This window comes from Falco biarmicus, chromosome 4 (assembly GCF_023638135.1).
Source record: "Falco biarmicus isolate bFalBia1 chromosome 4, bFalBia1.pri, whole genome shotgun sequence".
NCBI lineage: Eukaryota > Metazoa > Chordata > Aves > Falconiformes > Falconidae > Falco > Falco biarmicus.
Genome location: NC_079291.1, coordinates 104,042,934 through 104,055,990, shown reverse-complemented (window position 1 = coordinate 104,055,990; position 13,057 = coordinate 104,042,934). Strand labels below are relative to the sequence as shown.

Here is a 13,057-nt window from a genome sequence, read left to right as displayed (position 1 = left end):
GTTCATAGCTCTAATAAATAGTATCATCATTTATTTTGAAATAGTGACATTGTTCTGATAGAAAACTGATGTCAGGTAATTTTTGAAAGTTAGAAAAGTGTGAGTTAAAATCTTCCTTTCCCTTTATACCCTGTGTAGTTGAACTCATCGTAGCATGGTTGGCTTTACCAGTGGAAGGATATAAAAAATAACTTAAATTTCATAAAACTTAGTAAAATATTTCTAAACTAGTTCTTCAGTAAAAGTGAAATATATACACAACATTTGGAGGTGTGTTTAAAGGTTTTATTGGCACTCTATGGATATATCTGAAATATTTATAATACAACCAATTGGTCTCAAAATAATTTGTAAAGGTGGGAGAAATGTTATAGCTTGTGCTGAAAGCAAAAGTTACAGTGAAATTAAAAAGTTGAGTTTTGGTAATCTGTTTTGTTGGGTTTTTTTCTAAGTAATTTTAACTTTTTGAAAAGTCTCTGGGATGTAATTTTCTAGACATAGCCTCAACCTAAAAGTTTAATATTCTCAACATGTATGAAAATTTTCTTTGTTGAGTTAACTGTTAAACTACTAAGGCTTTAATATATTCAAGTTACATACTGTTGTATTACTCTTTGTACATTATTGGTTGCTTATTTAACTTTATTAATACATGTTGCACACTAAGCAGGAAAGGTAAACTAGAAAGTATTAGATGCTTCTTAGACCTATTTTGTTTTTGTTTTGTTTTGCTGCTAAGTGCCAAATCTTAAATGGTTATTTAATACAACCTGTTTACTCTGCCACATCTTTACATATAATTCATTGGTGATAAGCTCTTGCTGTGCCATTTGAAGTTCACCTGCCTGCGAGGGAACTGATCTTGCTCAGTTCTCTGTGACCAATAATTCAGGGTTTATAACGCAGCTAGAATTGTCTCCCATGTAGAAGGCCTGAGATTTCTTCCTTTCAGAACTATGTCAACCATCAAACACCTTTAGGGAAGCAGTAAGCCTTGTGCTAATATGGTGTTGGACACTTTCTCATCACCTGCTCTATCCTTGCACAATGTGAAATAGCATAATCTTGTCTTCCTCCGCAGACAGTATTCCTAACGTATTTGGTGAAATTTGACAGTGGGAAATTATTCTTCATAAATCTTGAGTTGTAGTATAATTTTCTGTAAATCAACCAAAGATACTAGCACATTTTCAGTGCTAGAAGAAATATCCTCCCTTGATGTCTCATGTAAACGTAGGCTGTTTGAATTTTCTAAAAGTGACCCTCAGCAGCCCTATACCAGAAAGTGGATCTAGAAATGCTCTTCACAGGCGAGTATGACATAGTAATGCTGTCCACTGACCACAAGGGATTAACTGTGGGATCAATTTCCTTTTTTCCTTCATGTTTTTTTCTGAGTTAGGTGTATACAAACAGATGTTGGAGATGCGGATGTTTGGGAAAGTGGGGCTCAGCTGCTTGATGATCCCCAGACAGGTTGTTTTTCTTTGTTACTGTTTTTGCTTACATTTTGGTTTCCAGTTAAATAGACCTATTTAATTATTTGGGACTTCTTTCTGTTAACTGTCCCATCATTATGTAGGGTATAATGCAGAGTGTTTTGGCTATCACTGTAATAGAAAACACTGTTATAAAACTGTCTAGGTATGGTGTGCAATTGCAGGAAGCAGAAAACATGAGGAAATGGTGTAAAAGCGAACTTTTCCAAAAAAAGCTATTTTAAATACTTCAGGAGAAAAATTAACAATGAAGAACCTTTTACTGAGTAACTTAATGTTTAAGGATTCAGTTTCATGAGGTAATGGCTTCAGTTTCATGGCTTCCTTGCATTGAGTGCAGTGGAATTGAGCCTCTCAGCACCTTACAGGGTAAAGGCTCTAACAGGGTGGAAGATATTGTAGCAGTGCTATCTTGCATTGCCTCAAGGGCTTTGTAGCCCTAAACCAGTAGAATTTTGTGTGCTCATTTAAAGCATTGTCTTCATGGAATTTCCTGCTAACTTGTCAATGCAAATAGACCCTTAACTTATTTTTTCACCACTTTATAATAAAAAAAAGAATGAAAATTAAAAAAGCTGTCATGGCATTCAGGAATAAGGTGAAGTTTCTAGAGTGACCTTGTTTATTTCTACTGCTCTTTCCTCACATCTGTTCATTGCCCTGTATGTTATGCCCTTTGCAACAACCAGATACACTGGAGTACACTCAGAATCCATATAGTATTTTCAGATTGCTTTGTGTGTGTGTAGGTTGAAGTTAGATTCTATAAAACAACTCAAAAATCGATAGATTTCTCCATATATATCTCTAGATAGATACTGGAGAGAGAGGAATAGGTGGATGAGATTATTTAAGGAGGAGTGATATTGAAGATCAATTTTGAAGTGGCAACAGTGAAATGTTGGGAGGGAAACAGCAGAAGTGTGCATAAAACCTCAAGCTTTTTTTAAATTTGGAAGGAAGTTTAGGTTGGTTACTTTTGGAGTTTGAACCAAAAAAAAGACAGTAGAAAAGCAGCAGGACTCCAAGGAAGAGAAGCCAGTTATTGAGCTTGAAGGATGAAGAGTTTAGAAGTTTATCCTGGGTAGTTTTAAGAATATTTCCACTATAAGAAAAGGTAAGAAGTGGAGCATGAAACATTCATAATCAACAGAAAGAGACGCTGGTTTGAAAAGACAAGTAATTTACAACATAAACCTGAAATAGCAAAAGAATAGAAACAGAAGTTAATCCTGGCAAGTTAGAATGTGACGTAATTGTCAATTCTACCACCAAAAATTACAGCTTCTAAAGTTAACTTTTTCTCCTTTCTCCCCTTTTATTTTTTTTTTACCTCTTGGTAGACTTTCAAAGAATGTGGAGCCTCCGTAATGCTGTTTTTGTTTTTAAAAATATTGTTCTGCCTGAAAGGGATGGACATGAGAATTTTAAATGAACAGTTTTCTTTTCACCTTAAGATCTGTTAAGTTGCCCTGTATTCTTCCCGTGTGCTCTTAGTCATGTTCAAAGAGAGTGAACCAAAACTGCTTTATGTCAGCAACAGACTTTGAGAATGTAGCTCTGAGGTTGTATTTAGGGGAGTGGCACCAGCTCTTAATGAAAACTATTAATCATTCTGCTCTACTTTTAACCAAAGATCAACAAACACACACACACACACATATATATATACACGCACACTAACCTGTGTAAAAGTTCATTGCCTTTTAGATAACACATGAATACATTTAGGCAGAGTAAGAAAAGAAAAATGAGTCATCTTTTTCCTGGATGCCCATCTTCACTTTTCAGATGACAGTACAGGTTAAACATGTTAAGAGAGGCCAGCAATTTTTCTATTGTAAAAGTTCTAGAAACAAGTGCAAGAGACCAAAATGAATGGCAGCCTTTTTCATTATTAGATTCACAAAATTCAGACAGTTAGAGAATTGCTTTTGTGAATTTACAGCATGTAAATCAAATCTAGACCAGCTCTGGTCTCATCTGCTTCTACAGTCATTTTCTTAGCTGTTGATCAAATGAAATTGAAGTGTTTTGATCAGTGCACCATTGAGACTGTTGCAAAGACCAAAATGTTAAACCACTTGGGGAGCAGAGGGTGGTCTTTGGGTAGGGTAATACTCAAGTGAGGAATCAAGCATCTTATACCGGATGGTCACATGCTGTCTTAGATGATAAAGGGTCCTTGCAACAGTGTCTTCAGCTGTATTGGGTGAGATGCTCTGAATTGCTGTTCTGCTGAATCTTTATTTCCAGCTGGCCTGTGGATGTATATCACTACTCCATCACAGGAATGATTGATTTCTATTTATTATCTTAAATAATGTAGAAAACATTTCTTAACTGTCTTAAATATGTTCAAAATACTCTCATATGTGTCTGTTCCTGAGGCTTTCTACTATGATGCTATACAAGTATCTTTTCTCTATAGAGTTTTGTCAATTCTACAGCAGGAACTGCCTGAAGAAGTCTCTGAGAGGGCCAGATCCTCCAACCAAGTAGCTAATTAACACTTTGAAGTATACAAATAGTGCCTATAATGCTAGGTCTAGCCATGGCATGAATTGCCTGGGAAAACCTCCAGGACTGTCCCAAGTTCCCACCTTGAGGGCTCCTGTAACTATTAAGCAAATGCTTTGTGGTGAGGCTACTTAGAAGTTCAGACAATCACTTGCTCTCACGTTGATCAGTTGTTCCCAATCAGTCCACTCGCTCATCTATGCAGACTAGATGGGGCGTGCCTGGATCACCATAACTTATAACTATGGGAACTTGGATTTCACCCCTATATCCCACTTAACTTAAAATTCCACAGCTCTTGCTACAGGACTGTTTTTATTTCTTGCTGAGCCAGAAAGGAAAGACTATTTTGCGAAGGTGTCCATGAAATAGTTTGCAGCTGCAAACAGAGGTCTGCACTGTCAGCTGTAAGCAGAACTCCCATTTCCCCTCCCACACTGTATTTTAAGTTTCTGGAAATACTATTTTACCAGCTGTTTGGCATGAAGATATGACTTCGCAGTTCCAGTGTGTAGAATCTTGCAGATTGACTCATCTTGCTTAACACAGAAAGAAGGTGGTCCCTATTCTCTTCGCTGTGCTGCTAGTTAAATGAAGTTTCAGAGGTGAGGACAGTTCAGGGACTGCAGATTAGTCTATGCATAATGGATGAAACTGTTAAGTGGATATTTCAGATGAAGTGGTTAGCACTGAAATAGCTGTCATTTAAATCGTCGTTCTTAGGTTTCCTCACTAATGGTTGAGTGTATGCACCTCTGAGATTTTATATAAGCTCTCTTCCAGAGCCTAAAGGTTCAAACTTCAGAATATTCCCTAGCTGTAAAAACAAGAAACTTTTAACAGTACTCTCTCTCTTTCCAAAATTTGAGGGGACGCCACAAAGAACAGAAAGCAGACTACCTGTGTAATCCAAACCGTGACCTGAGCCTAGGTAAGGCAACAAGAGTGTAAGACAGAGACTGGAAAACCAGAGAGAAAGCAAGTGAAAAATAATGATAATATATGCAATTAATAAGATTTGTGTTCAGTTTTGTCTGAGCTACTGAGCTTGGTTGTTCAGTGCCTTACTGTTATTTAATTCTGCTGTGTACATGGGAGTAGTTACCAACACAGCTTGTGACAACTGTCGGTTGACAAGCTGTGCTGCTGCTCACTAGCTCACTATGGGCTAGTGGTTTGGACCAGGGTCCACAGTCTTGTGTGCAGAAGCTGACAATCATAAAATGCACTGTTGAAATTAGTCTGTTGCTTAATATGAGTATGATTCTACAGTTCAGAATAATTTGAACTTACGCAGAAATCTTTTAGTAAGAATAGTAACTGAAAGGGGTGCTCTTTCCCAGAGATGATCCTTCTAGGTCAGGAATGAGACACAGTAACAAGGTAATATATGGGAGGTTTCTACAGCTACTGTTTTAAAGATAATTAAAATACATATTCACAAATGGTATTTTTTGCCATTCAGCACACCAGCTTTAGAAAAAGGTAGAAAAATATGAAGTGTGAAAGTCATAAGCTCTATTAAAGAGTTCCACTCTCCTTTCAGTTTCTGTAATGTCATTGTGGACCTCTCACTCCATTTCCTGTGAGCATCAGCTTAAAAAAAGTAGTCTATGGCACATCCATAAGAACTACATATGTGTAGTGTGTATAAACTGTGCAGGAATAGCAAGCATAGTTACAAAGATTAAAGTTTTAGCTCATGGACTAAGCTTTGCTTTGCATTCAGTGAATCTGACAACATCTACAATTTTCAGTGTCATAGATAGGATATAACAATTCAAAACTAATGCTTCTGCCTGAGAGTATTTCCTTTCTCCACAGCTAACAGTTCACATTAAACCTTAATATAGTTGATGTCATATTTTACAGGTCAGACATTGAAAATACTTTGATTCAGGTATCTCTCTCAAATATCTTACAAAGCTTTCCAAATAATTGAGAACTGCAGGGTTCTCTTTCTGTCATAAGTTTTTTGCCAGAGGTACTTATACCTTCTGATGCAGATTCCTTCTCAAATGAAAATGGTCTCTTGATTCAGTCACGGTGCTTGGATATTTAAAGGTGTTTTTCTCATTTGGCTTATAGTCAGTTAGCCAGTGCATATGTAGACTATGTAAATGTTGATGCTGGATCTTCTGGGACTGGCCCATAAGAACTTTGAAGTTTTTCAGTCTGCCTTGACTAAACTGTTCTCTTCATATGGATTCAGAAGAATGTCCTAACATTAAGTCTTGTACCATAAGATACCAGTGTGTCAGTGTGTATGTATGTATATAGTGTATATACTTATTAAAGCTCAGTTTCTATTGAGTTATTCTCTTTAAAGTCCAGTACAAACCACAGAATGAGACACACCTTATATTTCCTCATCTAATAAAATTATAGAGATTTTAATCATATGCCTCGGTACTGTATGTATTTAGCAGTAGACTATACAATATTAGTGCTATATCTGAATTTTTGGAATACACATTTCATGCAATCATTTTGCAGAGCAGAACTGCTCTAACATAATTCCCATTCAGTTACTTCATATGTACAAATAAGAAAAGTTGGTGGTCACTATTAACAGTTTTCACCAAACATTTATCTTACATGGTATCTGACAACATGGATGGATTTTAAATCTGGTACTTAATGTCTAGTCAATTTACAACGATAATTTCAGTGGTAACTATGACGCAGTGTTTCCTGTTTTGCAGCACGCATAGCCCATCACAGCATAGGTCTTGTCTGTGCAGAAGCTGAAGTAATTTGAACTTATCCTGCTAAATTAACGTAGTATTTCTAGAATATTGACTTAGTTATATTTTTATGTAGATGCAGAAAACAGGTATATGACCACAATAACTTTGTCCCTGTATATTGGTATTATGCCATGGATGATACCAGCACATCTAGAAATACTACATAAAATACTTATCCAGAAGAGTAAAACTAGTATGAAAAGTGTATAGATCCAAGTTTTTTTTGAAAAATGGGATTTAGAATGTAGGTTTTTTCAGGTAAGTTTCAATTCTAATACTTTATTACCTAAGTCATTGCTGTGATCTCTGAAAGCAGAAAATAATATGGCAAGCATTTATTTTTTTTGTAAAATTATGCCTACAGTGAGTAGTTAAGCACTCATGAGTGTTTTCCATTGCAAGTTCACAGTAGAATTGTTTATACCGGTGGCAATGAACTGATCAAATGAAACTTTTAGGAGTAGAGCTACAATCAGAATTTTCATTAGAGCTGGTTTTGAGCATTTTTCTCACTATTCTGAATGCAGAATTAAACAACAGTCATAATACCTATTAATATATCTTGTTAAGGTCAATGTAAAAGAAAACATTAACGTATCGGTGGCATTGTTTTTAACTAAAATACCTTCCTGTGACCGCACAAAGTTATTTTCTTATGAAGCTACTATAAATGATAAGTCACTCTCTTAAGTAATGAGCAGTATAGAAATGGTATTTTAAAATTAGTTTATCTTGTATTTAATTTTATAAAAGTCTTTATGCTTCATGTTGACACTGGCAAACATAATTTATATACCATGCACAGTGAAAAGTGTGGAGAGAAAAAATACACAATTCATTGGGATAGGGAAGGAAATCAGCACTTAATCAACTGACCACTCATATTCACTGCTAGTTCTCTACTTTATAGCTTTTATTTTTATTTTTTCTACTTACGCCAAACTACTAGCCATATTTTTTATGATGCTTAAAATATTTTCTAGTGAAACTGCAGATACCAAGTAAACTATATGTAGAAAATGTGCTCAGAGGAAAATCATTAAAATCCTTGCAACAGTATCACAGATGCAGCCCATTACTCATAATGTTCTATGATACCAATTTGTTGAAATCTTTTTTGTAGGTTTAATGCAGTTTGCTGCCTATGCCCATTATCATGCTTACTGCTCATCCTTTTACATAAGGCTGGTCTCCTCTTACTAGGAACACAGTAACGTTTGATTCTTTGTAGATTAAAGCAGATTGTTAAATATGCATCTCTCATATGTATTCAGTCCCTTCATAGGCTATATCCAAGCATCATTTTCCGAAAGATAAACTGTGGCAGTGATTTATGCTGTATTTTGAGGATACAAATCTCTCTTTGCACTTTCACGTGTGTTTAGAGAATAAAGATTTTCTCTATTAATACTTTTCCTAGCCATCAACAAAGCATAGAAGTACCATGCTTTTGTTTAATGCTGTGTCCTATAGAGTCTTAGAGTAGGATTATGCATACTGTTTGATTAAAACTAATTAACAACACTAAACAATCAGTGCATATACTTTTAAGTTATATATATATCATGATTCCGTTCTATGTACATTTTATATTTGAAAGACTGGGAAGCTTTGTGATTGAAATCTGCTCTCTAGGCATGATAATAATGCAGAACACAATGTATGCCTAAAACCAGGATCTGGCCATTAAGAAAATGGACAAAAGAGCAGTGAGGGAATATAGTATCACAACTGACAGTAAAGAAGGAAACTTTCAAAGACATTTTAAAACTTATTCAGTGAAGAAAAAAAACCCAACGCTGGGAACTTAATATGAGGTTGGTATATTCTACAAATAATTTCTTTCAGCTCACTGAGAGAAAAATGTACTAATTGAAAACAAATATAAGAAATCTAATTATTTGATTATTTTTAATTACAAATGGATTAAATTAGAGGTCTTCGTAAACTTCTCACTTCATTATTCTGTGTAATTAGATTTCTATATAATTAAGCATGTCTGTTTTGTGAAAGTGAGACTCGATTGGCTATTAACAAAATATGCTCTAGAATACTTTATTCATGCACAGCTTTTTAATCATGATAACAGAGTTTATGTGAAAATGTTTGGGTAATGATGATTCTATTAAGTATACTGATAAAAAGCTAAAAGGATCTGATGTGGTGTTTAGTTACAATTTTTAGTGTTACAATATGGAATTATTATTTTTTTATTTTCATACATAATGAGAGCACCATGTTTGCAGTTACAAATGGTCAATTTCCTAACTTAATCTGTTTTATCATCAAAATTCAAAAAAATGTAGAACGATTTCTTTCATTAGAAAATCAGTCAAGTTTTTAATCTCTTCTGTAAAATGTTGCTCTTCCGTAAAATATTTCATAGAATCATTTAGATTGGAAAGGACCTGTGAAGATCATCTTGTCCAGCCCTCTGCTCAGAGCAGGTGAAGATGGATCAGGTTGCTCAGGAACTTGTCTAGTCAGATTTTGACTGTCTCCTAGGTTGCAGGTTCTGCCGCAACTCTGAGCAATGTTTTCTAATATTTTATCACCCTTGTGATAAAAATGCTTTTCTTTATATTAAATCAGAATTGTTTAGGACCCTCTTCTGACTTTTGTCCTATGCAATGTTGTCCTCTTAGAGTCCACCTTCGAAAAGAGTCTGTCTTTTCCAGTATGTCAATGTCTGTCTTGTATAGGGGAATCCAAAACTGAGCTCAGTGCTCTAGGGTGCTGTCTTGCAATGGAATGGAGAGAAATAATCACCTTGTATTCATCTTGCTAATATGGCCCAATATACACTTGGCCTCTTTTGCCTGGAAAAATCATTAGGGAATGGAAAAATGGTTGTGCAAGCTTAGGCACTTGGAATGAGGCATAAGTCTTAGCATGGCAAGGGCTTCGGTGGGCAGAATATGGGCTTTAGCTGTGGCTGTCAGGTGCTGTTCTCAATTCTGTTGCTGGAGGCTTAGTCAGATTGAGTGATTCTCACTATGCTCCATCTTACCCAGCTATATCAGATGGTAGATTAAGAAGGTATGGACCTGTGTGGGATTTCTAGGTGGGATACGCTGGGACCCACAGCAGTGATTTCTTTGCTCAGCGCATGCACGTGGGTGGTCACGGACCCAACCTGGACGAAGGGACTGTGAGTGCCACACGAACTTGTATTATTGAGGTAGAGGAAGCTGTGGACAACATGCTGCTTTCCCGTTCCCTGTGTTACCTAGCTAAAACCGACTCAACTATCTCTGGTGTAGTTTCCTCTGTATAGAATAGGGCTAAAAGTACAAGGTATGAGGTGGAGAATGCTGTCATCATTCTACTACGAGGACAAATTTGCAGCTGTTTTCAAGGCTTGGAAATTAACTCAACCCTGAATCTGTCTCTGTCTAGTAGGAAAGTACTGAGGAAATAGTATAGAAAAGAGAGAAATATTGTAATGGAAATTTTCCTTTGCTTTCTAAATGGTAGCTGTCTGAAGCTGCTCAAAACCTGTTTTGGATATGAGTATAACATGAATCTGTGGAATCCAGACAAACAAGTGTTATTTAGTATCTATCAAGGTGTACCTGCGTCCAAAGTTTCCAAACTATGCCATTCTTCTCTGCCAAGAAATTTTATCTGGGCAGAATTTTAAGTAAAGCAGCATTTTTTTTTTAGGAATTCTGGATGAAGGTGTCTGTGTGCATGCACATGCACATGCATAGACCAGATGTATAGCTTTTTGCAGAGGTATTTGTCTGGGAAATGTGGCAACCCTGAACATGATTCTGCTGTTTAATGCTTGATAGCACAAGTGCCACCTGTGGGTACCTGTCTTTAAGTTGACAAAGATACCGTGTCATATGAACCTTGAAAGCTGAGGGGAATTTGCTTGCCTGCTGTTTCAGATCCTTTATCTACAGAAGTATTTGCTAATTAAGTGCCTCATTCTCCACACCATAGCAGTTTGTTGAATTCGTAAGTGCAGAACAGATTTGTCTGAAATGTGCAGTTTTGCCTTGTACCCCGGTGGGTTTAGTTTATTCTCACTTACATTTTAAACCTTTTACCATAACTTTAGTTAAATGTCGGCTATTAAAAACATACAAAGAAATGAGCCATTCTGTTACACAGAACAAAAGGCACATTTTGTCATGAAGACATTACTGGCAGAGACTTTTTTTTAATGTACTGTGCTGTTTAACCAGTAATACTTTCTTAAAAAGGGCTATCCATATGAATTACACAGCTGTATCTGAAGTTCCACCGTGTAAGTTTTAAACAAAGTATTAATTGACTTGATCTTTTGCATTTTACTTTCAGGTTCGCATTTTTACCTATCTGATTGGAAGAGAAGCTGCTTTTGCTGATAACCTGAAGTGGATGGCCTGTGCTAACAAAGGTTAGTTAACCTTCAACTGTGAAAGCCTTGTTTTCAAAACCCCATTACTGAGCCTTCCTGCATATCTGACCCTTCTACAGATATGGTGTCACTGACCACTGAGCAGAGAGGATGGTTTGTTTTTTTCCAGAAAAGGAAAAGACTTATTTACCTTGTACCATAGAATTTAAAAAGAAAAAAAAATATTTGAAATGCATTATTTTCTTAAAATATATATGAAGCTTTTAAACTATGTGATCTTAAAGTTTTGTTCAGAGAAAAAATGTCAATTTCAAAGTATTTGTTCTATTATAGCTGTTATTACTCAGTCAGAGTTAGTTTGATTCCTAAGAACATTGGGTACAAGTCCTGTTGTGTTAGGCACGGTATGTGAAATACCAGACATCCTGTCCCTTGAGGAACTGACAATGTAATTGAAAAAACAGTTTTATATTCTTTAAGGAAGGCGCATTAAAACATTTAAGATGCTGAGATGCTACAGTAAAACGGTTGACTAATATAAGTAAGAATGATTCCCAAGTGAAAAAAAAAAAACCCCGAACCCTAATTAATTTTCAGGTTTTCCTTTTCCCTTCATCTTGGGCGGGGAAAAAAAAAAAGTTTGGTTTTTTTTCCGTTGTGCCACATTACATTATGATGAATTGCATCAGGTGCTATCCATTTAGTCATTATTTCTTTAACTACTGTTATGTCCAGCTGATGGAAATTACACAGTTTGAAGTCTTGTCTTAATCAGCTAATATTACACCATAATTTAGTTTAAATAATAGTATAAGAATCCTTTGAAGCATCTTTTTTGAAGACAATTTAATCAACAAAATCTTTTAGCTTTTTAGCCCAGCTCTACAGATTCATAAAGATCTAAGTACAGCAACTCAGAAATTAGGACCAGGCAATAGCCACTGCCCTAGCAGATCGTCTGGTCCACGTCTTCCTTATTCCCAGAGGGGGAAAAGTGGCCACCTTTGTCATTCTTCAGGATTACTTTGTTCTTTACAGAGCTGTGTAGCTTTGAGTGAGGATCTTACTCATATAAATCAACTAAAAAGCTTAATGACTGTTTCTTCTAGAATTTTTTTCTCAGTTAAAATACCTGTTCTCTGATAGTTTATTGATGCAAAAATCTACCTTTAACCAGTAATTAAATGCTTTTAAAGAAGTTTGATAATCACTATTGGAAACAGCATAAGTAATTATGTCAGACAGTATGGATTTAGATCTTTTTTTACGGTTTTCAGCTACAGCTTATCCATTTTCTTTTAATGAAATGAAGGATTATAGCACAACAGATGAGAAGTGTAGAAAAGCTGGTCGAAAGATTGGCTGAATGGCTGGACTGCAGTTTACTACTTGCATGGGTGGGCCAAAGTATGTTGTCGTCACTGAGGGTCAATGACCCTAAAATCAATTTTCCTTGCAGTGATTTTCCCCTTGGAAGCACAACATAGATGAAGGCTGTTCACAGGCTTTCCAGCTGACTGGGCTGTGGACAGCAGTCCTTTCCTTCAAAATAAGTCCCAGGGGAAATTCATATCACCTTGCAAAACTTCTTTAGCTTCTAGATTCTGATGGTGAAACCTTGAAAAACCCCAAGCATGCTTTTCTGTTACATTTTTGTGTATAAGTAGGGCATATCTAGAGGGAGTTGGCTTAATGAAGCAAAACACCAAGCCATTTAAAAAACATTAAAACATTCAAGAACCCCGAAGTCCCTCTAGAGCAGTTTGTGAAATTTGCAGTGATTTACTCTTCTGTATCATAAGCAAGTGCACATACATAAAGGAAAAGAATAAAGATTTACTAATATTCTGAGATGAAAAAAGGTAGAAGTTTCCCAGTGCTTAGCATGTGTCAGATTTTAAAGTAAGCAGGCACTACCTTTCCCTCAGCAGTCACTT

At 36.0% G+C, this 13,057-nt stretch overlaps 1 protein-coding gene across 5 annotated transcripts in view; it reads left to right on the top strand.

The window, feature by feature from the left end:
• The window catches only part of CACNA2D3 (calcium voltage-gated channel auxiliary subunit alpha2delta 3), a 468,802-nt gene that overhangs the window by 289,489 nt on the left and 166,256 nt on the right, over positions 1 to 13,057 (top strand). For all 5 annotated transcript variants that reach the window (XR_008821687.1, XR_008821689.1, XR_008821688.1 and 2 more), the window contains one exon: positions 11,081 to 11,159. Coding sequence is in view for 2 of the 5 variants with exons in the window: in XM_056337957.1 (XP_056193932.1) it covers positions 11,081 to 11,159 (79 nt within the window). In the remaining 3 variants the exon portion in view is untranslated. The remainder of the gene's footprint in view (positions 1 to 11,080; positions 11,160 to 13,057) is intronic.